This window comes from Bufo bufo, chromosome 4 (assembly GCF_905171765.1).
Source record: "Bufo bufo chromosome 4, aBufBuf1.1, whole genome shotgun sequence".
Taxonomy (NCBI): domain Eukaryota; kingdom Metazoa; phylum Chordata; class Amphibia; order Anura; family Bufonidae; genus Bufo; species Bufo bufo.
The window spans coordinates 543,714,265-543,736,689 of NC_053392.1; the positions used below are offsets into that span (position 1 = coordinate 543,714,265).

At 44.3% G+C, this 22,425-nt stretch overlaps 1 protein-coding gene across 2 annotated transcripts in view; it reads left to right on the forward strand.

Annotated features, from left to right (window-relative positions):
- Positions 1-22,425, forward strand: part of MACROD2 (mono-ADP ribosylhydrolase 2) — a 2,731,696-nt gene that overhangs the window by 2,426,201 nt on the left and 283,070 nt on the right. For both annotated transcript variants that reach the window (XM_040429978.1, XM_040429979.1), the window contains exon 9: positions 16,717-16,798. In XM_040429978.1, the coding sequence (XP_040285912.1) occupies positions 16,717-16,798 (82 nt within the window). The remainder of the gene's footprint in view (positions 1-16,716; positions 16,799-22,425) is intronic.

Consider the following 22,425-nt stretch of genomic DNA (forward strand, 5'->3'; position numbering starts at 1 on the left):
GGCCTCCTGGACACGAACGTGTGCTTCCCGTTGCCGTATTGCGGACCGCATTTACGGATCTGCAATACACTGGAATCGTTCCGTGTGCATTCAGCATCATGGATGCGGACCAATTCACTTCAATGGGTCCGTAAATCCGGAGATGCGGAATGGTGCGGAACGGAAGCACGGAACAGAACCCTATGGGAGCACTACGGAGTGCTTTCGTCCCGTACTTCCGTTCCGCAAAAAGATAGAACATGTCCTATCTTTTTGCAAAACGGACGGATTGCGGACCCATTAAAGTGAACGGGTCCACGATCCGCTGTTCGTGTGCAGGAGGCCTAAAGCAGTGGACTACGTCTTTTCCCCAAGTGAAGAAAAGTCAAGCCCATCATCCTGATATAAGAAGCCTAAGAAATGTCATATTTACATATTAAATCCAGTACTGTATTATTGGGTAAATCCTTTTCATAATTAGATTGTGATCATCTTGTCACTTTGATAATTAACATTTAGATTTGTAGTTCATAACCTAGAAAAGAAAATGTAAAGAAAATCGCCTTAATGATATAGCGTTTCAATATTTTGCTGAATATCGGATTATCCTGGCTATGTCAGCTGTCACATTACTACTAACTGTGAAAAATGGAGGTCATTTTCAAATATTTCAAACGTATCACTGTGTATCCTTCTTCCAGGGACAAGGGCTTAATAATGAAGAAGATTGATGGGGCAAAACTATCAAGTCTGAATGTCTGGCAAAAAATGAATTCTTTGGTTCTTGATGGATATATATTAGCAAAGCAAATGTTTTCAGAAACACTTTGCATCCTTGTTGATGGTTTTCTCAGTCAAAACATTTCAAGCTCCAAGTGACTGAATTTTTCATTTAAATATTGTTTATATGAAATGGCAATGCATTTAAGAAACTGTGTTCAATTGAAGGATCTTAATCGTCAGCCACAATTGATGTACATATCTTCTATGCACAAAATATGTGGTTATCAGTAATTGGATATCTGAAGTCAGTCAGTATCAGTTTAAAGGGAGTCTGTCACCAGATTTTGACCTTATAGACCGCTTACATAGCGCTCTAGCATAGCAGTCTATGATTCTAATGGTACCTTTGATGTTTTCTTGTGAAGTTCCCCCAAGGCAAAAACTGACTTTTATTCATATGTAAATAAGGGCTCGCAAGTGCCCAGGGGCGGCGTTCACCTCGTTGGTGCCCAGGCTGTTCTGCCTCTTTTCGTCATATCCCCGCCCCAGCCTCTTCCTTTGCCTGCCCCGCTCTTCCTTTGCGTCCTCCTTCTCAAGTCCTCTGCAGCGAGATCCCACGCTTGCGCTCTCCATTGCTTGGCCGGGGCATGCGCACTGCGATGCCCATTGTTTTTGCGATGCCCATTGTGGGTGTCTCTGGTCCGCCTCCTCGCCGCTGTTTCTCGCCGTTGGCCGGCGCATGCGCAGTAGCCACAAGGGGCATCGCATTGCCTGCGGATAATTGACAGGCTTCTATCTCGGTTTCTCCCATTTACTCTAGGAGAGAACTGTCAATCATCAGCAGATGGGCAGGAGAGCAGGAGATTATGAATAACCAGGACTCTTCTCAGGTAGATTTGACTCTTTTCCAGACCTGTGCTGCAATGATTATGATGCTGGTTCTCAGCAACCACTTACATTTAGCTCATGAGTGACACACCGCTGAAATCAGCATTTCTGTCACTATTTTATGCTGTTCTCAGTGAGGTCAGCAATGCATAAACTTGATGACAGGTTCCCTTTAAAGGGTGAAAACCAGGGGACTGCCAGGATAATGCCCTTGCGAGTGGCCCAAAGTCAAATCTATGGTTTAACACAGTAGTTGCACACCCACTCGTAACAACAAAGAATACTTATATGATGCTCTATATAATGTGACTCTATTCTTCCAGCTGAACATCAGGTTGACTTTAAAAGCATGAACCATGTGCCATTTACTCTATAGGCACAACCATGTCATGGCATCTCCCATTTATTCAGTGGGAAATGTAATTGATGTAATAATTGAATGGTGTCCCAAACTTTTGTAATGCCCACTCAATCAGTTTTTGAAAGATGCTCTTTGAAATTGTTGACTAAAGCACTTTAACTTGTATATACACTTGTTCCCTAATGGATCTTAAATAATAAAACAAATTTCTGTCACTACTCTTGATTAAAATATCATTTTGTGTATACAGCAGATCTATGTGTCTCCATGGTTACACACTACAAATATATCCTAGGTAATGTGATCATGTAGTCATATGTAGAGTTGAGCGAACCCGAACTTTAGGTTTTTCGGCACCAGGACCCTAACCCGAACATTTACGTAAAAATTTGGGTTCGGGTTCGGTGTTCAGCACGTTCTTGGCGCTTTTTGAAAGTCTGCACAGCAGCCAATCAACAAGCGTCATACTACTTGCCCCAAAAGGCAATCACAGCCATGCCTACTATTGGCATGGCTGTGATTGGCCACCTGAAGCATGTGACCCACCCTCTATTTAAGCTGGAGTCACGTAGCCCTGCCCGTCACTCTGCTCGGATTAGTGTAGGGAGAGGCTGCAGCTGCTGTGAGGGAGAGATCAGGGAGAAATCTTATCAAGAACTGTTTTTTGTACTCAGCGATCTACAGCAAATGTGTTTTGTGGGTGCAGTGCACAATTTTTTTAAGCCTGCCCTGAGCCAACTACTGCTGAAAACGAACTTTTTTTCCTTCAGTTAGTCAATATCAATACATGATCGGCAGCCATTTTATGCAACAATAGTGCACCAGCACAGACTATCTGCATGTCTGCAAGTCCAGAAATACAGCTTTTTGTTTACTGGGGTTAAGAAAATACATCTGTTAAATATACTGCACATCTGCGATTAGACAAGCATAAGTGACTGTCACATTTAGGGCAGAAATACGGCTTTTTGGTTACTGGGGTGAAAAAACCCTCTAATATACTGCACATCTGGGATTACACGTGCATAAGTGACTGTCACATTTAGGCCAGAAATACGGCTTTGGCATACTGGGGTGAAAAAAAGCCTCTGATATACTGCACATCTGGGATTACACGATGCACGTCTACAAGTGCACGCTGCTGATGGCATTCCCACCTGACAGTGGAAGCACAAGCCGAAGGCAGAGGAGGAGGAAGAGGTCGACAACGCAGCTGGGGCACCGCCATCACCTGAGAAGGCAGGGTTATCATGGCCCAAATGTGGAAAAGCTTTGTCAGCCTTGGAGGTGCTGACCTGCCCTGCAGCCAGTATATAGTGTGAACGTGTGTTTAGCATGGCAGAGAGCATTATCACAGGCCAGAGCCAATGTGGACAAGCTTACGTTTATTAAAATGAACCAGGCATGGATCCCACAGGACTTGTCCGTACCTTGTGCAGAATAGACGTTTATACCAGCCTCAACCATCCATTCTTGTACTCAAGTGCACTTATTCTTTGTTTTATTTTGTTATATGTCCCAATATTTTGGGGGATACCCCAATTTAAAAATAAATAATAACACAAATCAGTGTTGGCCACCTATTCCTCCTTCACCGCCGCTTCCACCTACACCGGATCCATAGTGGAACAAAGGGCTACTGATACATTATGGAACGACTCGGCCCTTACGTTTAGTGAGGGGGGGCCGTCTGGGATTCCCGAGGAGGAACGATTTGTGTCTTCACTTTCTTCAGTGTGCAAGAAAGTTTGAAGAGAATTGGTGGTAGATATAAACGTGTGGCTGATAGGAAGCGCTCTGAAGGTCCGGACCTTGGGGTGAATGACTTGGTGTGGTTGTCTACCAGAAATATCAAGTTGAAGGTTCCCTCGTGGAAATTAGGTCCGAGGTTTATTGGTCCTTATAGGGTAATTAAGATCATTAACCCGGTAGCTTTTCGTCTGGAGCTACCTCAGACTCTAAGGATCCATAATGTTTTCCACAGATCTCTGCTTAAGAGATATGTAGAACCTCCTGAACCATTGCCACTACCTCCTCCACCGGTGGTTGTTGATGGCAGTCTTGAGTTTCAGGTAGAAAAGATTGTGGATTCACGATATGTTCGCCGCTCTCTTCAGTACCTGGTGCACTGGAGAGGTTATGGTTCCGAAGAGAGAATGTGGGTGCCAGCATCAGAGATAAAAGTGGACAGACTCGTTCAGGCTTTTCATAGGTCCCATCCGGAGAGGCCGGGTCTTGAGGATCCGGTGGCCCCTCGTAGAAAGGGGGGTACTGTCACGACTATGACTGATCCAGACAGGTCTGGGAGGAGATGGTCGCAGCGACTTGCTACTCGCTATAGCTTGTGAGTTTGCTCCGTGGTTCAGGGTATGTCATCGGGGTTTTGCCTTGTGAACCTTTTTGTCCTGACTGGGAGTTTGTAGGCATCCTTCTCAGGTGAGTCCTGTCTGCCACTCCCAGCTACTATATTAGTTTCAGTTTCACTTGCAGTCATTGCCAGATATAGTCCTTACTTCCAGTGCTATTCTGACCTTTGAAGGAGATCGTTGGACGGTATTGCTGTGGAGCTCTTGTCTGGCGTGGACTGTCGTCATTGGGATCACCTTCTCTGCTCATGACTGGATAAGTCTATCTCTGCTGTAGATTGTTTGTTTGTTGCTGTCTTCCCCTGTTGTTCTCCTAGACACGAGTGATGGTGACTAGTGCTCCCATCTGCCTTTCCCCAGTCTAGTCTTGTTAGGGTGACTGAGGGTTTAGGCATCCTGCTCGCCGCACGGGTTCACACCCCGTCTAGGGTATCAGAGCAGACAGGTGCCAGCTTAGGGTTAGTCAGGGGTGGCCGTTCTATTCCCCATCCGTAGATAGGGGTCCCCCTTCCCCTCCGTCTGGTGCGACACGACTGCTGCTGGGATAGCAGTCGTGACAGTGGCATCCTTAAAGGGCCTGAGCAAACGGCAGGCATCACGCCTGAGCTACCACTGGCTGACATCGAAGTTGCACAGGGGAGTACTCCTGTCCGCTTGGATCATCAAGAAATCGTTTATGGCTTTTTCTCTGTTCATATAGTATGTCCAACATATGGAGGGTGGAATTCCAATGGGTGGAAACGTCGCATATCAGCCTATGTTGGGGATGCCATTCTACTGCTGCAGCTCAAGGAGGTTGTGCTTTGCGGTTTACGAGTGGCTGAAGTGCATGCAAAGTGTCCTGGTCATTTTTATGATGTCTTGCAGATGGGTGGAAGACTTCAGGCACCGCTTGACAACCAGATTGAACACGTGCACCATGCAGGGTGCATGGCTCGGCCCTTCTTGACGCAGCGCCGACACCATGTTCATTGTCGGTCACCATGGTTTCTATTTTTAGATGTCGCGGAGAAATCCAGGATTTGATTTCTTGATGAAGGACATGGAGCAGTTCCTCCCCTGTGTGACTCAGTTTGCCCAAACAAATGAGGTGCAGAACAGCGTGACATGTGGCATGCTGGAGAAGCACTGTAAATTGTCCCTGCAGTGGAGGCTGAGGACACGGTGGAGGTTGAGAAGGCAGAGGCGGACATTGTCGCAGGACGAACGGTGTGAGAACAAGGAGGCAGAAGCGGTGTCACCTGGCCAAGTTGCTGGTGTGGCTGTGCAGAAACACATTCGCCCAGTGGTCCGTATTGTCCCTGACTGTAGTGCCACACGTCGGCGCTGCCGTGTACTTTAACAGACACCGACAGGCTCAAGGACTGGCCCACCTTCTGTTCTACATACGTGTTTAGGGCTGGTACTGCCTTTTTGGCAATTAAATAACGGCTTGGGACTCTCCACCCTGTCTTGGCACAAGCCACCAGTTCTCTGAAAGGTCCAGAGTCCACCACTTGGAAAGGGATCTTGGCCAGGAGCACATTCAGCTTCTGCGCCGTTGGATGAGTGCACGCATACTGTTGTCTCTTGGCAATCGATTCGGTGATCGATTGCTGGCGGAATAACTGACGAGGATTAGGAGGAGGAGCAGGAGCATCAGGACCAGCAGATGATGGAAAGGACAAACTGCTCCCTTCGGCTGAGGTGGTGGAGCCTTGACTGCCTGAGATCGAGTGTGTGCTACTGGGTTATGCAGCGGTTGCTGCTGCAGGCTGGACCTCCACATCAGAGCCACGGTTCTCCCAGTCCACTTTATGGTGATGCTGCATTTGTTGACGCAGGGCTGTGGGGCCAACATTGGCACCCTGGCCACGCTTCACCTTCTGACTCTACAAATGGCCATGTTCACCTCCTCTGGCGGCTTAACAAAAATATGCCACTCCGCACTGACTGACTGCTACCGTCGCTGCTACCGCGAATCCCTGCACTACTACTTTCCGGACAAGTAGGCTCCTGCAAAGCGGGTGGTCTACCCTGGGCATGTTTGGCTCCCGACCTCCCACTGCTGCCACCCTGCTGACTCCCGGCCACGCCAGCGACTTGCTGGCTCCGCCGATGGCTCACAGGCAAGCTGCCACCCTCTTCTCCTGATGATAATGAAGCCCCTAATTCAGCCGGCTCCCAAGTGCGAATAGATACATCATCATCATCATCATCGAGTACTGTCTGCACGTCACTGATGTCCTCCTCAACGTTCTCTGGGTCAGGAGCCTGACTGCTCGCAACACCACCTCCCATGCCACTCTCCTCATCACTGCTTGCCCGCCTACCAGATAAAGCGGCGGATGTTTCCTCCACAGCTTGGCTGGCCAGTAGCTGCTGACTGTCCTCTAGTAGCTCGTCCTCGCTGTATAGTGCAGCTGAGCCTACAGCATATAATACTTCACTGGCTGAGGGAACAGCAAAGGACAGAGGCAGGTTGAGGACAGGTGAGGGCACAGAGCCTGCTCCTGGGCCATGCCAACTAAAGTTTGTTGTGTCTCACGAACCCACCAACTCTTGGCTGGGGGTTTCTGATGTCACTTGTGACGAAGTGGATGACCGAGTGTCACGGTAGGTGAGGGAAGGGAAGCAAACAAAATACAACAAAAGCAGCAAAACACCAGGCTAGGCCCCAAAGCTAGGGAACAGGGAAAGGTCACCACCTGACAATCCCTGAGTCTTTCCCTGACTGCTGACAACATGAGCAAATCCTAAAGGTGGAAGTGCTTATGTGCTGGAACCTAAACCTAGCTGAAACTGAAACAAATCGTCAGCTAGGGAGCTGGAGAAAGGACAACCGGTTCCTAGCGCTTGGTGCAGGAACCAGCATCTTCCTGAGGCCTAGCCAAAACACACAACAAAAGGGAAGGAATAGAACTTAGCTTAAGACGGACGGGGAGCAGGAGATCCACCAAACACCAGCGGAGAACTCCAGAACCAAATATAAACCGCAAGGGCTATAGTGAGAGGCAGGTATAAATAGCACCACTAAATAGCTAATGAGCAGAACCTGTGGGAAGGTGGGATCCTGCCCAAAACCACAACAAAGAGAAACAGAACAATCTCACGTGTAGCAAGTCTGTCAGATCTTCACAGCCCTCTCACAGGGCAGGGCGTGACAGTACTTCCCCTTCTACGGGTGACCTCCGGGTACCCAGGACCAACCTTATCCGGGTGTGCCCTGTGAAAGGCCTTCACAAGGCAACTAGCATTGACATCAGTAGCCGGAACCCACATTCTTTCCTCTGGGCCGTATCCCCTCCAATGCACAAGGTACTGAAGGGAGCCACGAAGAACACACGAGTTGAGTATTCTGGAGATCTGAAACTCCAGATTACCATCTACCAAGACAGGAGGAGGAGGTGGAAAAGGAGATGGTTCAGCAGGTTCAACATATTTCTTCAACAAAGACCTGTGAAAAAACACATTATGGATCTTCCAGGCCTGCGAAAATTCTAGACTAAATGCAACCGGATTAACAATGGCCGAGATTTTGTAAGGACCAATAAATCTTGAGCCCAACTTCCAAGAAGGTACTTTCAACTTAATGTTCTTAGTGGAAAACCACACCAAATCACCCACACACAGGTCCGGACCAGTCATACGTCTCTTGTCAGCCATCCGGTTATATCTTTCACCCATTTTTTTCAAATTAGTTTGATAGAAGACAATGAAGAGATCATCTTCTCTTCAGAATCTCTTCTCTTCAGGTATACCAGAATATTCAGTCCCAGAAAAAGTACCAAACTGAGGGTGACAACCATATGCGCCAAAAAATGGTGACTTATCAATGGACTCCTATCTACGGTTATTCAAGGCAAACTCAGCCAAGGACAAAAATGAAGACCACTCCTACTGATTCTCGGCGACAAAACACCTAAAATAAGTCTCCAGGTTCTGGTTAGTGCGCTCAGTTTGTCCATTCGACTAAGGATGGAAAGCTGAAGAGAAAGACAACTGAATTCCCAGACGAGAACAAAACGCCTTCCAAAACCTGGAAACAAATTGCATCCCCCTATCAGACACCACATCAGAGGGGATGCCGTGTAATTTCACAATGTTATCAACAAACACCTGAGCGAGAGTTTTAGCATTGGGCAGACCTGACAATGGTACAAAGTGAGCCATCTTACTGAAGCGGTCCACCACCACCAAAATCACAGTTTTCCCAAAGGAACTTGGTAAATCAGTGATGAAGTCCATGGACAAATGCGTCCACGGACGAGACGGGATGGACAAAGAAAGAAGAGATCCTGAAGGCCGAGTGTGAGCCACCTTAGCACGTGTACAGGTCTCACAAGCTGCTACATAACCCTCCACACTTTTACGTAACCCTGGCCACCAGAATCTCTGGGAAATAAGATCCACCATGGATCTACTCCCAGGGTGTCCCGCAAGGACAGTATTATGGTGTTCCTTAAACACCTTGTGTCGAAGTTTAGAAGGAACAAAGAACTTCCCTGAAAGACAGGAATCAGGAGCCTCAACTTGAGCCCCCAACACTTCCACCTCCAGTTCGGGATAAAGAGCGGATACCACCACCCCATCATCCAAAATCGGAGCGGGATCCTCCGAATTCCTCCCCCTCCCCAAGGAAAGCTACGTGACAAAGCATCCGCTTTGATGTCTTTGACCCCAAGACGATAGGTGACGACAAAATTAAATCTGGTAAAAAACAATGACCATCTGGCCTGCCTAGGGTTCAGACGCTTAGCTGATTGCAGGTGAGACAGATTCTTATGGTCAGTAATTACCATAATCGGATGAATCGCTCCTTCTAGCCAATGACGCCATTCCTCAAAGGCCAATTTAATTGCCAGCAACTAGCTATTCCCAACCTCCTAATTTATTTAGACAGCAGAGAGTTACTTTGAAAAAAAAGCACACGGGCGCCATTTGCTAGGAGAGGGACCCTGTTACAAAACTGCTCCAACTCCCACTTCTGACGCTTCAACCTCCACAATGAAGGGTTGAGACACCTCGGGTTGCATCAGAATGGGAGCGGAAGCAAAATCTTCCTTTATTGCAGAAAAAGCCTGTAATGCTTTTTCCGACCAGACTGAGAAGTCCACACCCTTCCTAGTCATATCAGTCAAAGGCTTGACGATAGTGGAATAATTCAGGATACATTTTCTGTAGTAATTAGTAAAGCCCCAAAAACCCCATCAGAGCTTTCTAATTCTCTGGCTGATCCCATTCCAGTACCACATGGACCTTTTCAGGATCCATGTGAAAACACAAGGAAGAAAGTAAATAACCCAGAAACTGCAGCTCCTGGACAGCAAACACGCATTTCTCTAATTTAGCATACAATTTATTCTTCCGAAGGATCGATAAAACTTGTCTTAAAATATCCATATCGGGTGAGTAAATTAGTATTTCATCAGGTAAAATAACAACAAACCTCCCCACCAAATGATGAAAAATGTCATTAAGTGCTGTAAGACTGCCGGGGCATTAGTCAAACCAAAGGGCATGACCAGGTTCTCGAAGTAGCCCACAGGGGTATTGAAGGCTGTCTTCCATTCATCCCCTTCCCTGATTCTTATCAGATTATAAGCCCCTCTTAAATCCAATTTAGAAAACACCTTGGCTCTGACAATCTGATCAAATAAATCCGGGATCAAGGGAAGAGGATAAGGATCACAGACAGTAATGAGATTCAGTTCCCGGAAATCTAGACATGGTCTAAGGGTCCTGTCTTTTTTTTTTAACAAAAAATAAGCCAACTGCCATAGGTGACTTAGGTGGTCTAATATGACCTTTTATCAAACTATCGGCCATATACTCCTGCATAGCTACTCTTTCAGGTTGGGAAAGATTATATAGCCGAGATTTTGGCAATTTAGAGCTCCAGGAATAAGATTGATCGGACAATCATACTCTCTGTGAAATGGGCAACTCCTGATCTCCACCCTCAGAGAATACGTCAGCAAAATCAGACAGAAACAAAGGGTAACACCTTATTGGATACCACAGAAATAGATGCGCCGAGACAGTTGTCCATTCCTCAATCACTCCAATTACTGATTTGTCTAGTTTGCCAATCAATGGTAAGATTATGTTTGATCAACCATGGTAAACCCAGTACCAGAGGAGCAGGCAAACCTTTCAGTACAAAACAAGAAATGGACTCAATGTGAGAATCACCCACCCTCAAATGAATATTATCAATAGCACCATAAAATAGCTAATGAGGAGGTGGGAACCTGCCCAAAACCACACAAAGAGAAGCAGAACAATCTGTCAGATAGACTCACGTGTAGCAAGTCTGTCAGATCTTCTTAGGCCTCTCACAGGGCGCTGGGTTGCTGGTGAAGACACGACCGCTAGATGACAACGGGAGCTCAGACCTCTCGCTGCGACTCTTGCTGCCGCACCCCCTTACTCTGCTGCGACCTGTGCCTGCGCCAGAAACATTTAGGTCTCTGCCACTCCCCTGTGCAGGGCCTTGTACTTCTCTGTCTGACATACTGTTAGATCAAATAAATAAATAAAAAGGAAATTAAAACACCCCAAAAAAGTCTGTAATTTTCTCACTTCACCAAACAACGGCTAATAAGCCTTTTTTTCCCACTAATACACTCCAAAGAAGGCTTTATAATATATAACTGCACCGCTGTATGGCAAATAGGCCCTTACTTTTTTCCACTTATACACGCCACAAAAGGCTTTAGAACATATAAATGCACCGCAGAGCAGCAAATAATATATTTTTTTTGCCACTAATACACACCAAAAAGGGCTTTAGAACATATAACTGCACCGCTGAATGACAAATATGCCCTTACTTTTTATCACTTATACACGCCATAAAAAGCTTTAGAACATATAAATGCAACGCTGAATGACAAATAGGCCCTTACTTTTTTCCACTTATACAGGCCACAAAAGGCTTTAAAACGTATAACTGCACCGCATGACTGCAAAAAACATATACTTTTGCCACTAATACACACCAAAAAGGGCTTTAGAACATATAACTGCACCACACAATGGCAAATACTTTTTTTTGTGCCACTAATACACGCCAAAAAGGACTTTAGAACATATAACTGCACCACTGAACGGCAAATAATATATATTTTTTTGCCACTAATACACGCCAAAAAGGTCTGCAATTTTCCCACTTCACCACACAACGGCCAATACTTTTTTTTGGGCCACTAGTACACACAAAAAAGTGCTTTAGAGCATATAACTGCACTGCTGAATGGCAAATATATATATTTTTTGCCACTAATACACACCAAAAAGGGCTATCTTTTTCTCACTTCACCACACAACGGCAAATACTTTTTTTTGTGCCACTAATACACACCAAAAAGGGCTTTAGAACATATAACTGCACTGCTGAACGGTAAATATATATTTTTTTGCCATTAATACATGCCAAAAAGGGCTGTAATTTTCTCACTTCACCACACAACAGCAAATACAGTTTTTTGTGTGCCACTAATACACGCCAAAAAGGGCTTTAGAACATATAAGTGCACCGCGGAACGGCAAATAATATATATATATTTTTGCCACTAATACAAGCCAAAAAGGGCTTTACAACATGTAACTGCACCGCTAAACCGCAAACAGGCCTTTACTTTTTTCCACTTATACACTCCACAAAAGGCTTTAGAACATGTAACTGCCCGCTGAATGGCAAATAATATATCTTTTTCTGCCACTAATACACGCCAATAATGGCTTTAGAAAATATAACTGCACCTCTGAATGGCAAGTAATATATATTATTCTGCCACTAATACACGCTAAAAAGGGCAGTATTTTTTGCACTTCACCACACAATGGCAAATAAGCCCTATTAATACAAGCCAAAAAATGCTTTAGAACATATATCTGCACCGCACAAGGACAAATAAGACATATACAGTCTTGGCCAAAAGTTTTGAGAATTACATAAATATTTAAAATTGGAAAAGTTGCTGCTTAAGTTTTTATAATAGCAATTTGCATATACTCCAGAATGTTATGAAGAGTGATCAGATGAATTGCATAGTCCTTCTTTGCCATGAAAATTAACTTAATCCCAAAAAAACCTTTCCACTGCATTTCATTGCTGTCATTAAAGGACCTGCTGAGATCATTTCAGTAATCGTCTTGTTAACTCAGGTGACAATGTTGACGAGCACAAGGCTGGAGATCATTATGTCAGGCTGATTGGGTTAAAATTGCAGACTTGACATGTTAAAAGGAGAGTGATGCTTGAAATCATTGTTCTTCCATTGTTAACCATGGTGACCTGCAAAGAAACGCGTGCAGCCATCATTGCGTTGCATAAAAATGGCTTCACAGGCAAGGATATTGTGGCTACTAAGCTTGAACCTCAATCAACAATTTATAGGATCATCAAGAACTTCAAGGAAAGAGGTTCAATTCTTGTTAAGAAGGCTTCAGGGCGTCCAAGAAAGTCCAGCAAGCGCCAGGATCGTCTCCTAAAGAGGATTCAGCTGCGGGATCGGAGTGCCACCAGTGCAGAGCTTGCTCAGGAATGGCAGCAGGCAGGTGTGAGCGCATCTGCACGCACAATGAGGCAAAGACTTTTGGAAGATGGCCTGGTGTCAAGAAGGGCAGCAAAGAAGCCACTTCTCTCCAAAAAAAACATCAGGGACAGATTGATCTTCTGCAGAAAGTATGGTGAATGGACTGCTGAGGACTGGGGCAAAGTCATATTCTCAGATGAAGCCTCTTTCCGATTGTTTGGGGCATCTTGAAAAAGGCTTGTCCGGAGAAGAAAAGGTGAGCGCTACCATCAGTCCTGTGTCATGCCAACAGTAAAGCATCCTGAGACCATTCATGTGTGGGGTTGCTTCTCATCCAAGGGAGTGGGCTCACTCACAATTTTGCCCAAAAACACAGCCATGAATAAAGAATGGTACCAAAACACCCTCCAGCAGCAACTTCTTTCAACAATCCAACAACAGTTTGGTGAAGACCAATGCATTTTCCAGCACGATGGAGCACCGTGCCATAAGGCAAAAGTGATAACTAAGTGGCTCGGGGACCAAAACGTTGACATTTTGGGTCCATGGCCTGGAAACTCCCCAGATCTTAATCCCATTGAGAACTTGTGGTCAATCCTCAAGAGGCGGGTGGACAAACAAAAACCCACTAATTCTGACAAACTCCAAGAAGTGATTATGAAAGAATGGGTTGCTATCAGTCCGGAATTGGCCCAGAAGTTGATTGAGAGCATGCCCAGTCGAATTGCAGAGGTCCTGAAAAAGAAGGGCCAACACTGCAAATACTGACTCTTTGCATAAATGTCATGTAATTGTCGATAAAAGCCTTTGAAACGTATGAAGTGCGTGTAATTATATTTCACTACATCACAGAAACAACTGAAACAAAGATCTAAAAGCAGTTTAGCAGCAAACTTTGTGAAAACTAATATTTTTGTCATTCTCAAAACTTTTGGCCACAACTGTACATATTTCCTTGTAATAAACCCTGTTAATGGCTGTGTCACACAGCACTTACACCCCAATAACAAGAACGGTTTGCTGGAATTACAGAGCTGTATAATGGCAATTTGGATCCCCAGTCAGTGCAGCAAGGTGTAATAGGATTGTTCCTATTACCCAGGCTGTAACCTCCCCTACTGAACCCTGTTCTCCTTTAATACTGTGGAATGATTCCTCCCTATCCTTTCCCTGAACTTCTATTCAGCAAAATAAAAGTTTTAAAGTCTTTTCTACCACTGACCCTAGCGCCTGCTGACGTCTATCCCTGAACTAAGTACACTGGAAAATGGCTGAATCCAAGATGGCTGAGGCTATTTATAGGGCTGTGACATCACAGGGCTGGCTGTTAATTGGCTGTATGCATGGTATTGTGGGTGAGCCCTCTTCCCAGAGTTCCTTGCTCCATGTCCTAAGACGTGCAGCAGCCATTTTAGGAAAAAATGCGATTTGTTTCACCACGAAGCGTGAGGAAATTCGGATTTGGTGCATATCGAATTTTTCCTGAAATTCGGATCGAATTCGACTTCGTCAACTTTGATTCGCTCATCTCTACTTATATCTTTGTGGGATTTACTCATGGCTAATGGATATCACTGATCAAACACTGACCGAACACTGTTTGAAGTCTGTGGAGATACACACAGATCTGCATAGGAGCTGTATAGATAAAATGTTAGTCTTTTTAGCCTAAGACTATTTGCAAAGTAAATTTTTTATTTTACATGAAATTGTGCAATAAAAGAAGTTTAAAAGCATACATATCTTCTTTGATATCTCATATCACGATAGATATGTTTAGCAAATTTCCACCACTAAAAAAAAAATAGATTTTTTTTTCTATGTTATTCATTAAATGTATGATCTTTCTTATTATGACCTTTCTGAAGATACTGAGATGGTAGCATAGTAAGAAATGTACCTTTTATGTATAAACTTCTCAAGCTCAATGTGTAAATGCACACCACTCTCCTTGTATTGTCGTACACCCAGGACAACTCATCAGGAAGGTTGTTAAATGACCTTTTACATGGGACGATAATCATAAGAGGACAATAGCCATTTGTCAGCTGGTCGATTCTTTATTCTAACAGAACAATAATCGTTTGTCGGAAGCAAATACCCGTGTATAAACATCCCTCATACCAGTGTCGGACTGGGGTGCTTAGGGCCCTCCAGTAAAATAGATTTTAGGGGCCCACTGTAAAGCTACATGCCAACTAACCACCCATACAGTGTCAGAGGCTGCAAGATGCTACAATATAGTTATGGGGACCCATGCAGTGACTTCGAGAGGACACATCCCTGGGGAAGGAGGACATGGCTAGCCTGACTCTATATCTAAAAGTCATCTCAGCCACCCAATATGTCTATAATATTAAACTGGGTGCTTTGTTAAAAAATGTGCCCAGGTTTTCATATCAACATAGGCTGGTTGAGATGCTCTATGCTGCCTATCTATATCTAGTCTACTGTGCCATGTGCGGCTTGTAAAAGGGGTGAGGCATTGGGGGTTCACCTGTTCCCCTGTGGGCCAGTCCGAGCCTGCCTCATACAGTTTGCACAGGCCCATGTAAAAGGCCCTGGTGGACTTGTTGTATCGTCCATTGGCACTCATTATGGTCTTGCATCCTAAGGGCCCTATTACATTGCCTGATATTCAAGAAGTTTGAGCTCTGATGGTTGATAACACACCCATCAATGCTCATTTGCGCCTGCCTAATTACTCAGGCTGATGCAAACTAAATATGGGAGGAACAATTACTACCGCAGTCATTCCTCCCTCATTCTGTTCAATTCGTTATCGGCATCACATCCCTGATTACACAAGTAGATGTGCCGACGATTATCCGGCACCTTTCATCCTGATGAAAAATGTTCATCAGCAGATAAACGAGTGTCTGTCCGTTCGTCGGCTGATCAGCTGCTTGATTAAATGGGCAAATGAACTACTTGTTCCCTATAATTGGCCCGAAAACCATGCTGTCTAACAGGTCCCTAAGAAATAAATGCTAGTGGCGAGTGATTGGCTTCAAAGTCCACTGTTGAGGACTATTATTTGGTAAAAACCCCAGTTCAGTGGAGCATCCTCTGGTGGGCCGATGTGACCTTGCCTGCAGTTTTATATTACCCACAAGGTCCCTGTGATAAAGAAGCCCTTAATCACAGGGAACTGACTAGAAGAGGTCGGAGAAAAAACAAAAAAAATACAGCCAACGGTGGGTCTCTGATAATACACTATATAGATGAAGTACTCCGCTGCAAGTAATTTTAGAAACATATTTCTAGAAGTCCCTGCTGGTGAATTAGTGAAATATAGCTAAAATCCATTTAGATATATTAAAAAGAGAAGATGTTGAAATTAATAATTTGATAAATATGATGCTATATTTTGAATTGCTTATTCTCTGAGTTCCTAATGAGTTCTGAGACTCAGGACTCGCTTTCTCTAAATGAATTTCCATATTTTCATTTGTGCTGGATGAATATCCAAAGCACTGGCGGGAATTTAAAAATAATACCCCATAAATTAACAAAATGTTTTAAATTTGCTTACTGTATTTGCATGAATTATTTATTGTATTTGCGTTCTGTGCATTTATCAGGGAAGCATATAACATCCTCTTCCTGCTCGTTCATGATTAGTATTGTGCAAATAATTATGTATGAGAATTGCTTGCCTTGCAGGATCTCATATTGGAGATTATTCACGGAAATGTCAGGGAAGGATTATTTATTTGACTTACTTTTCCCCTGATTCTATAACTGCTTATTTGTAAGAGAAGTGAAATAATCTGAAATGTCAGAGTTAGGTGATTATGTCTATTGGAAATAATTAGAAAAGTATTACCATTGATTCTTAATATTCTCTACTGTTGTTTTTTTTGTTTTTTTGCAGATAGATCGCATAATCTTCTGTGTGTTTCTGGAAGTTGACTATAAAATATACAGAAAGAAATTGGCTGAGTTTTTCCTAAAAGGTACAGTACATTGATATTTTTTCTTTATATAGATACATATACTGTATTTTTCGCCGTATAAGACGCACTATTTTTCGCCAAAAATGGCAGTGGGGGGAAAATGGCAGTGCGCCTTATGGGGCGAATGCTGCCATTTATCACTGATACATCGCCGGCCGCGATGTATCAGTGGGGAGAGAGATGAGGGGCTGGGGGCCAGCAACTGATATTGGAATGGCAGCGGGGCCCGGTGCAGTCACTGTATTCTATTACACCGGGCCCCGCTCACTGTAGTTTTCATATCTAACGTGTAGGCATGGGCGCTTTGTTAAACTATAGCAATTCTTTGCAGCAGTAGAGAAATCCACTGTAGTACTCACTTGAAACTCCTGTAGCAGACAGGCCTGGCGGCAGCTTAACATCACTCACTACGTCACGCCCCTGCTTCTCCCACTTTATGAATGAAGCAGGCAGAGCAGGCTGAAACGTCGCTGTACCACTTGGGTGAATAAAAGTTTTTTCTTTTTTACTTTGGAGTGCTGCCTTCTTTTTGATTTTTATATTGTGGGTAATTGCTTATTCCCATTGGGCTTTGCACCCACCTGTTGCTGCTGTCTTTTTGTCTGTGCTGCCATTTTTTCTTATTTGTATGTATTTGTATGTATAATATAAATATATCTATATATATAATCTTATATATATAAAAATTAGTTTCTGTCTGTCTAGACGTCTGCCTGTCTGTCTGGACGTTCTTTATGAGCGACCAAACGACTGGACCGATCTTCACCAATTTTGGCACACAGGTATAACAGATCTCCGGGAAGGTTTTAGACCGGGTCGCAGCTCTCTACGACTTACCATTCCTGAGAAAAAATTACCTCCATTAGCCAATAGAAGCCAGCAAGCCTTTTACTTAAATCCGAACTGCCATTTCCACGGTAGCATGTCCCTTATTAGCCAATAGAAACTCGCAGGTCCTACTCCAGGTTGCCATAACAACTGATCACAGGTTTTAGCAGTTCGCAGCTCCTTAAAGGGAACCTGTCTCCTCCAACAAACATCCCAAGCCGACAGCAGAACCTTAGAGTAGCCAGCAGCGTGTTTGTAACGATCATTTTCTTCCTGCAGGCAGATGAAGCAAAAGCTGTAAAAACATTCTTTAATCCCCTGCCGGCGCGCTTCTCTAGTCAGGCTTGAAGTCACGGAGGCAGCGGCCTCCTTGCTTCAAGTCCCGGTAACCACGCCCCCTTCCCTGCCCCTTTGCTGTGATTGACAGCGCTTATGCACGACAGTTCGGCTGGCTTTGCCGAACTGCCGACTGTCAGTCACAGCGAAGGGGCAGGGAAGCGGGCGTGGTTACCGTGACTTGAATCAAGGAGGCCGCTGCCTCCGTGACTTCAAGCCTGACTAGAAAAGCGCTCCAGCAGGGGATTAAAGAACGTTTCTACAGCTTTTGCTTCATCTGCCTGCAGAAAGAAAATGATCGTTACAAACATGCTGCTGCCTACTCTCAGGTACTGCTGCCGGCTTGGAATGTTTGTTGGAGGTGACAGGTTCCCTTTAAATATTCAGTCATATGACGTATGACGGCACAACTACACTGCTACATGCATGGGGGGCAGGGGCCAATATTAAACGTACGGGCGCTGCGGAGGTCACTGTTAAAGGGGCGGGCACTGTGGAGGTCACTGTTAAGGGGGCAGGTACTGTGGAAGTCACTGTTAAAGGCTCAGGCACTGTGAAGATCACTGTTAAAGGGCGGCCACTGTTAAAGGGACGGGCAATGTGGAGGTCACTGTTAAAGGGGCGGACACTGTGGAGGTCACTATTAAAGGGGCAGGCACTGTGGAGGTCACTGTTAAAGGGGTGGGCACTGTGGAGGTCATTGTTAAAGGGGCTGACACTGTGGAAGTCATTGTTAAAGGGCCGGGCACTGTGAAGGTCACTGTTAAATGGGTGGTCATTGTTAAAGGGACCGACACTGTGGAGGTCATTGTTAAAGGGGCGGGCACTGTGTAGGGAACTGTGATGGTCACTGTTAAAGGGGCGGCCACTGTGGAGGTGACTGTTAAAGGGGCGGTCACTATTAAAGGGATGGGCAATGTGGAGGTCACTGTTAAAGATCGGGCAATGCGGAGGTCACTGTTAAAGGGTCGGTCACTATTAAAGGGATGGGCAATGTGGAGGTCACTGTTAAAGGGGCGAGCACTGTAGAGGTCACTGTTATAGGGGCAAGCAGTGTGGAGGTCACTGTTAAAGGGGCGGACACTGTGAAAGTCACTGATAAAAAGGCGGGCACTGTGGAAATCACTGTTAAAGGGGCTGGCACTGTGATGGTCATTGTTAAATGGCTGATCAATGTTAAAGGTGCAGGCACTGTGGAGGTCACTGTTAAAGGGGTGGGCATTGTGGAGGTCACTGTTAAAGGGGCGGGCACTCTGGAGATCACTATTAAAGGGGCGAACACTGTGGAGTTCACTGTTAAAGGGGTGGGCACTGTGCAGGTCACTGTTAAAGGGGTGGGCACTGTGGAGGTCACTGTTAAAGGGGCGGGCACTGGGGAGATCACTGTTAAAAGGGCAGGCAGTGTGGAGGTCATTGTTAAAGGGGGAGGTACTGTAGAGGTTACTGTTATGGGGCAAACTGTTGATATCTTTTTTTTTTTTTTTTTTTTTTTTATATTTTTATTTAGTGCACTTTCAGAGAGTCAATGGTAAACAAAAGCAACATACCACTAATAATAGCAAAATGTGCACAAATATTTTCCATGTCAAATAAATCAATGACAAACCAATAACATTTTGGAGATATAAGAACAAAAGTTAAAGTTAGAACCTTTCCCACCCCCATTCTCCCTAGCCCCCTAGGATGTCTGTTATTTCACCGAAATTTCCCAAATTTTACTAATTCAAATTCTAAGTCAAAGGTCCCTCCACATTAATCGCCTATATTGAGCTTCCCCAAGGTACCTCTTAGAGCGTCTGTGGCATACCATTCTGTGTATTGAAAGGTCTGCACGATTTTCATGATGTCCGACTGAGTGACATGATGTACAATAAAGCGCCTCCATTTATTGAAAAACTTTGTCGTTTTTTTGTCTTTTTGAGTTTCGGTATCTAATTTGTCAATATACATAAAATAAGACATTTGAGATAAAACCTCTTGAAGCGAAGGGACTAGCTTTTCTAACCATTGCCTCAGAAAGCATTTCAAGGAGACCAAAAGGGCCACATCCACGATCAAATTGGGTTTAGGTGTATCATTAAAGATATGAAAAAGGACAATCTCTGGAGAGAGAGGCAGTGAGATCCCCCATGTCTTTGCTATCCATCCAACTGTTGATATCTTTTTACGACACACGGAAACAGAAAATAAAATAGATGAAATATACCCGTGCAAAGCCGGGTCCTTCTGCTAGTATATGTGTGTGTATATATATATATATATATATATATATATATACACTCACCTAAAGAATTATTAGGAACACCTGTTCTATTTCTCATTAATGCAATTATCTAGTCAACCAATCACATGGCAGTTGCTTCAATGCATTTAGGGGTGTGGTCCTGGTCAAGACAATCTCCTGAACTCCAAACTGAATGTCAGAATGGGAAAGAAAGGTGATTTAAGCAATTTTGAGCGTGGCATTGTTGTTGGTGCCAGACGGGCCGGTCTGAGTATTTCACAATCTGCTCAGTTACTGGGATTTTCACGCACAACCATTTCTAGGGTTTACAAAGAATGGTGTGAAAAGGGAAAAACATCCAGTATGCGGCAGTCCTGTGGGCAAAAATGCCTTGTGGATGCTAGAGGTCAGAGGAGAATGGGCCAACTGATTCAAGCTGATAGAAGAGCAACGTTGACTGAAATAACCACTCGTTACAACCGAGGTATGCAGCAAAGCATTTGTGAAGCCACAACACGCACAACCTTGAGGTGGATGGACTACAACAGCAGAAGACCCCACCGGGTACCACTCATCTCCACTACAAATAGGAAAAAGAGGCTACAATTTGCATGAGCTCACCAAAATTGGACTGTTGAAGACTGGAAAAATGTTGCCTGGTCTGATGAGTCTCGATTTCTGTTGAGACAATCAAATGGTAGAGTCCGAATTTGGCGTAAACAGAATGAGAACATGTATCCATCCTCTGATAGCTACTTCCAGCAGGATAATGCACCATGTCACAAAGCTCGAATCATTTCAAATTGGTTTCTTGAACATGACAATGAGTTCACTGTACTAAAATGGCCCCCACAGTCACCAGATCTCAACCCAATAGAGCATCTTTGGGATGTGGTGGAATGGGAGCTTCGTGCCCTGGATGTGCATACCTTAAATCTCCATCAACTGCAAGATGCTATCCTATCAATATGGGCCAACATTTCTAAAGAATGCTATCAGCACCTTGTTGAATCAATGCCACGTAGAAATAAGGCAGTTCTGAAGGCAAAAGGGGGTCCAACACCGTATTAGTATGGTGTTCCTAATAATTCTTTAGGTGAGTGTATATATATCATTAGTTGTATCACTTAAGGTGGTTGTAAAAGACACAGCACCACTTCTGTCTTTGGGTTATGTCTGGTATTGCAGTATATATATATATATATATATATATACAAACCGGATTCCAAAAAAGTTGGGAGGACTAAACTAATTGTGAATAAAAACTGAATGCAATGATGTGGAGATGGCAAATGTTAATATTTTATTTGTAATAGAACGTAGATGACAGATCAAACGTTTAATCCGAGTAAATGTATCATTTTAAAGGAAAAATACGTTGATTCAAAATTTCACGGTGTCAACAAATCCCAAAAAAGTTGGGACAAGTAGCAATAAGAGGCTGGAAAAAGTAAATTTGAGCATAACAAAGAGCTGGAAGACCAATTAACACTAATTAGGTCAATTGGCAACATGATTGGGTATAAAAAGAGCTTATCAGAGTGGCAGTGTCTCTCAGAAGCCAAGATGGGTAGAGGATCACCAATTCCCACAATGTTGCGCAGAAAGATAGTGGAGCAATATCAGAAAGGTGTTACCCAGCGAAAAATTGCAAAGACTTTGCATCTATCATCATCAACTGTGCATAACATCATCCGAAGATTCAGAGAATCTGGAACAATCTGGATGCCCGTGATCTCCGGGCCCTTAAACGACACTGCACCACAAACAGGAATGCTACTGTAAAGGAAATCACAGAATGGGCTCAGGAATACTTCCAGAAACCATTGTCAGTGAACACAATCCACCGTGCCATCCGCCGTTGCCAGCTGAAACTCTACAGTGCAAAGAAGAAGCCATTTCTAAGCAAGATCCACAAGCTCAGGCGTTTTCACTGGGCCAAGGATCATTTAAAATGGAGTGTGGCAAAATGGAAGACTGTTCTGTGGTCAGACGAGTCACGATTCGAAGTTCTTTTTGGAAAACTGGGACGCCATGTCATCCGGACCAAAGAGGACAAGGACAACCCAAGTTGTTATCAACGCTCAGTTCAGAAGCCTGCATCTCTGATGGTATGGGGTTGCATGAGTGCGTGTGGCATGGGCAGCTTGCATGTCTGGAAAGGCACCATCAATGCAGAAAAATATATTCAGGTTCTAGAACAACATATGCTCCCATCCAGACGTCATCTCTTTCAGGG